At 46.9% G+C, this 4,959-nt stretch overlaps 1 protein-coding gene across 2 annotated transcripts in view; it reads right to left on the bottom strand.

Moving 5' to 3' along the window:
* The window catches only part of DPF2 (double PHD fingers 2), a 21,713-nt gene that overhangs the window by 12,511 nt on the left and 4,243 nt on the right, over positions 1-4,959 (bottom strand). For both annotated transcript variants that reach the window (XM_023518482.1, XM_003798646.2), the window contains exons 2-4: positions 2,539-2,699; positions 1,416-1,523; positions 657-820 (exon numbers count right to left, since the gene is read on the bottom strand). In XM_023518482.1, the coding sequence (XP_023374250.1) occupies positions 657-820; positions 1,416-1,523; positions 2,539-2,699 (433 nt within the window). The remainder of the gene's footprint in view (positions 1-656; positions 821-1,415; positions 1,524-2,538; positions 2,700-4,959) is intronic.

Raw genomic sequence — 4,959 nt, 5'->3', positions numbered from 1 at the left:
GGTGTACATGGCTGGCGCCTTAGCCGGTTGAGCTATAGGCGCCGAGCCACCAGCCCTTCTTGTTTTTAGTTTTTATTTGTTTGTTTCGTTTTTTTGAGACAGAGTTTCACTTTGTTGCCCTTGGTAGTGCTGTAATGTCATAGCTCACAGCAACCTCAAACTCTTGGGCTCAAGTGATCCTCTTGCCTCAGCTTCTCAAGTAGCTGGGACTACAGGCACTTGCCACAACATCTGGCTACTTTTAGACACGAGGTCTCACTCTGGCTCAGGCTGGTCTCGAACTTGTGAGCTCAGGCATTCCACCCACCTCAGCCTCCCAGAACGCTAACATTACATGCATGAGCCACGGCACCCGGCCCTAGCCCTTCTTATTTTTATTTTCCCCATTGGCAAATACATAGCCTTAGGCACCAGAAAACTATGTAAAAAACTTTTATGCCAAAAGAGGATGAACAAGTGCTTAGGAGCGGGAAAGACTGGATGGCAACAGAGAAGCCAGGCAGCATCCAGCACCCGTTAGGGAATGAAGTAGGAACAGAACTGCAGACAGCAGTTCAAAGAGCCACAGCTTCTGCTTTAGTTCTAGTAACTAGGTGGCCCTGATGAAGAGGTTAGTTTCCATCAAAATTTCCTTAGCCAGAGGTATAATGTCGTACCTTCCGTACTCGACTGTTGGCCACAGGAAACTCGCCCAGGCTGTCGTCATCAACTCGGGGATCTGGGGCACCTCGCTTCTCCAGGGGATCAGTGCGCAATAGTGCCTCTAAACTACTGCCATCCTGAGAGATCAGCCCCTCCTTCTTTAGGTTCTGGTCTGTGTCTGCAAGCAAGGCCAGGATGAAGCAAGGCTCAGAAAGGACAAAAGCAGACCGCTCTGAGTCTATATGATACTGGGGCTTTCTGAAGGCCTGTCACTGTCTTCTGTTCTTTGGCTGTCCAGGAACCAAAAAACCTTAGTTCAATGGCACTGTAATTATGTTTGCCTCTCTTACTAGACTGAGCTCTCTAAAGAAAGGAATCTCATCTTACTCACTTTAGCATCTCAGGACCTAGCATTTGGCCAGGTACAGAACAGATGATTAGCAGGACTCTTACCATGCAGCAGACCATGCCCCTGCCCAGGGAAGACACACCTTACCTGATTGGTTTTTTTTTTTTTTTTTTTTTGAGATAGTCTCAAGCTGTCACTGAGGGTAGAGTGCTGTAGCATCATAGCTCACAGCAACCTCAAACTCTTGGGCTTAAGTGATTCTCTTGCCTCAGCCTCCCAAGTAGTTGGGACTACAGGAGCCTACCACAATGCCCAGCTTTTTTTTTTTTTTGGTTGCAGTTGTTGTTGTTTGGCAGGCCCACCAGCTTCAGTGCATGTGGCTGGGGCCCCAGCCACAGAGCTACAGGCGCCAAGCCTGTCTTACCTGGTTTAATAGATGGGAAAGAAAGCCGTGGATCCTCAGGGGGGTGGGCTCGCCGCTTTTTCCGCCAGCGCCGGGCAGGGTAGGAGTACAGCTGTCCAGAGGCCAATCCTATGGAAGGAAGGAAAAGAAGTCAAGCCCCAACACAACCCTAGAAAATAATACTAAACCCTTTCTAGATGAGTAGTACCCTCTCTCCACTGCCTTTGAGTTCTAGAGCAAGGGAGGAAAATTGACAGTGAGAGTCTAGTTGCGTGAGACAGTTTGTGGCAAAGAAAAATAGATGTAAACTTAGGGGCCTTGGTTAACACATAGTTCTATGATGTGCATAATGGCTTAAGCAAGGCAAAAAAAAAAAAAAAAAAAAAACAAAGATAATGCTATGAACCTGTCAGTTTCACCTGCCCTGGGTTTATAGTTATAGGAAGACCATGTCCATCCAAAGACAGGAAGCAGGCTTGGTGCTTATAGCTCAGTAGTTAGGGTGCCGGCCACATACACCAGGGCTGGTGGGTTCAAACCCGGCCTAGGCCAGTTAAACAACAACGACGACTACATAGCTTGGTGTCTGTGGCTCAAGTGGCTAAGGTGCCAGCCACATACACCTAAGGTGGCAGGTTCGAATCCAGCCTGGGGCCACCAAACAACAATGAAGGCTGCAACCCCCACCTCCTTAAAAATAGCTGGGCATTGTGAAAGGCGCCTGTGGTGCCAGCTACTTGGGAGGCTGAGGCAGGAGAATTGCTTGAGCCCAGGAGTTGGAAGTTGCTGTGAGCTGTGATGCCATGGCACTCTACCCAGGGGGACAGCTTGAGGCTCTGTCTCAAAAAACAAAAAAAAACAATGACAACTACAATAAAAAAAAAAGTCAAGCATTGTGGCAGGTGCCTGTAGTCCCAGCTACTTGGGAGGCTGAGGCAAGAGAATTGCTTAAGCGCTAGAGTTTGAGGCTGCTGTGAGCTGTGATGCTATAGCAATCTCCCAAGGGCAACATAGTGAGCCTCTGTCTCAAAAAACAACAACAAAAACAAAGACGGAAAGCACTAGGGAATGCTTTATCACCTATGATGAGGACACTTCTTCCCCCTTGTGCTCGTGAGTCCTGTTCTCAAGTCTGGACCCTCACCTGGACCTCGGTGTCGCTTTTCCATCCAGATGTAACAGTTGCTCTGGGCTACTCCAGTCTGTGAGTCCAAGAAAGGCAGTCGTACGCTGCGCTCAGCACAGAGGCGGGCATTGTAATTGTGGCACTGCTCCATGGCATCTTTGTAGTACTGCTCTCCAAGGCTATAAGAAAGATAAAAATCAGGTGTGTGTGTTGGGGCAGGAAGTGTGAGATGCTGAGCTATTCTGCTCCTCTGCCATCTGCTTCTCTAGAAGGCTCAAGGACTGGGAGATTGTCTCTTTGTTTCTACTTGCCTTCATTTCTGTCTCATAGGACACCACGGCCCATCACTAAGCCATCATGACAAAAGGTACTTTACAAATAAATTATCATCAAGAATAACATGACTTTATCATGTATCTAATCTGACTTAAGAGACCCTTAAATAGGGTTTCTCATTAGTCCAGCCCTATACTAGTTAAGATGTTAACTCTCTTAACTCTGAGAAATAGATGTTAGTCCCTCCTAACAGAGGTGGGAAAGAGTTCAACAAGGTCTAGGGCAGGCGTCCTCAAACTATGCAGCCTGCCTAGGACATTTATCTGGCCCACCGGGTGTTTTTGCTGCCACTGCCTGTCCTGCTTAGCAGCCGACTTATCCCAGGGCCCACAGTCCAGCCCTCCAATGGTCTGAGGGACAGTGAACTGGCCCCGTTTAAAAAGTTTGAGGACCCCTGGTCTAGGGGGCTCGGCAAGGTGGCTCACATCTAATCCTAGCACTCTAGGAGGCCATGGTGGGTGGATTACCTGAGCTCACAGGTTCAAGACCAGCCTGAGCCGGAGCAAGACCTCATCTCCAAAAGGGGAGTATAGGTGCTGGGAGTATAGGTGCTGTGGCAGGCACCTATACTCCCAGCTACTTGTGAGGCTGAAATAAGAGAATTGCTTAAGCCCTAGAGTTTGAGGTTGCTGTGAGCTATGATACCATAGCCCTCTACCAAGTGTGACAAAATGAGACTGTCTCCAAAAAAAAAAAAAAAAACAAGGTCTAGGGGATTTTGTTTTGCAAGCTTCAGTAAATCCATACCATGAAATTTGATTTAGCCGTTAAAAAAAGTAGGGTAGGGACAGTGCCTGTGGCTCAAGGAGTAGGGCACCAGCCCCATATGCTGGAGGTGGTGGGTTCAAACCTGGCCCCAGCCAAAAACTGCAAAATAAATAAATAAATAAAAATAAAAATAAATTTAAAAAAAAAAGTAGGGTGGGCGGTGCCCATAGCTGCTCAGTGGGTAGGGCACTGGCCACATACACTGAAGATGGTGGGTTCAAACCCGGCCTGGGCCAGCTAAAGCAACAATGACAACTTCAACAAAAAAACAGCCAGGCATTGCGGTGGGCGCCTGTTGTCCCAGCTACTTGGGAGGCTGAGGCAAGAGAATCGCTTAAGCCTAAGAGTTTGAGGTTGCTGTGAGCTGTGAAGCCACAGCACTCTATCAAGGGTGACATAGTGAGACTCTGTCTCAAAAAAAAAAAAAAAATGTAAAAGAGGAGTTCTTCATGTATTAACACTTAACTGCCATGTGAGCTGTATTTAATTCCACCTTTTAAGCCCAGTACCACATGAAGCTGTGAAACCTCTGCTCACTGTTTTCGCTGTCAACTGGCACCTGTTCCAGCTGGCCCACCAAAGCCCATCACACGTGCTAGATTGTGTTCTCCAATCATCATAACTACAGATTGTGCTGGAGGCTCTTTGAATGAAATTAATGATAGTATGCACATGATGAGGTGGCATGATTCAGAGGTAGTTATTCAGCATCATCCAAGGTCCAGATATAACTCCAGATATAACTAAATACTTGTGGAATGAAAAAAGACTCAATTCTCAGAAACAAATTAAGTAAGTTGTAAGTCACATACAACTCATGTGGCATGCAATGTCAAAACTGATCCTTATGTCACGTGAGTTGTATATAACTTATGAACAGAAAAAAAATAACAAATGCTTCATTAAATTAGAAAGGATTGCTTTGTTTTCAACATTTTTATTCTACCTTTGTAATAAAACGCTGTGATCCCAAGGAAAAAAAATTTTTTTCTAGTGTGGCAGTCAATGTGTTACAATTTCCAAGATAACTAGGACAAAAAAGCAAGGTGTGGTGCTGAGAGGTGTCACAGGATTCTATCATTTATGTAGCAGAGATGGATAAGAAACTGCAAGCCAAAAAAAAAAGAGGAGGAGGGGCCTGGCTGGTGGCTGAGGCCTGTAATAGCACTCTGAGAGGCTGAAGCCCTTGGATTGCCTGAGCTCACAGGTTAGAGACCAGCCTGAGCCAGAGAAAGACCTCGTCTCTAAAAATAGCCAGGTGGGCTCGGTGCCTATAGCTCAACCGGCTAAGGCGCCAGCCACATAGGCGGCGGGTTCGAATCCCCAGCCCGGACC

Source organism: Otolemur garnettii, unplaced genomic scaffold, assembly GCF_000181295.1.
Source record: "Otolemur garnettii isolate 467f Iridium unplaced genomic scaffold, OtoGar3 scaffold00140, whole genome shotgun sequence".
NCBI classification, from domain to species: Eukaryota; Metazoa; Chordata; class Mammalia; order Primates; family Galagidae; genus Otolemur; species Otolemur garnettii.
Note: the sequence above shows the minus strand (reverse complement) of the source record. Positions and strands in the feature narration are given on the sequence as shown.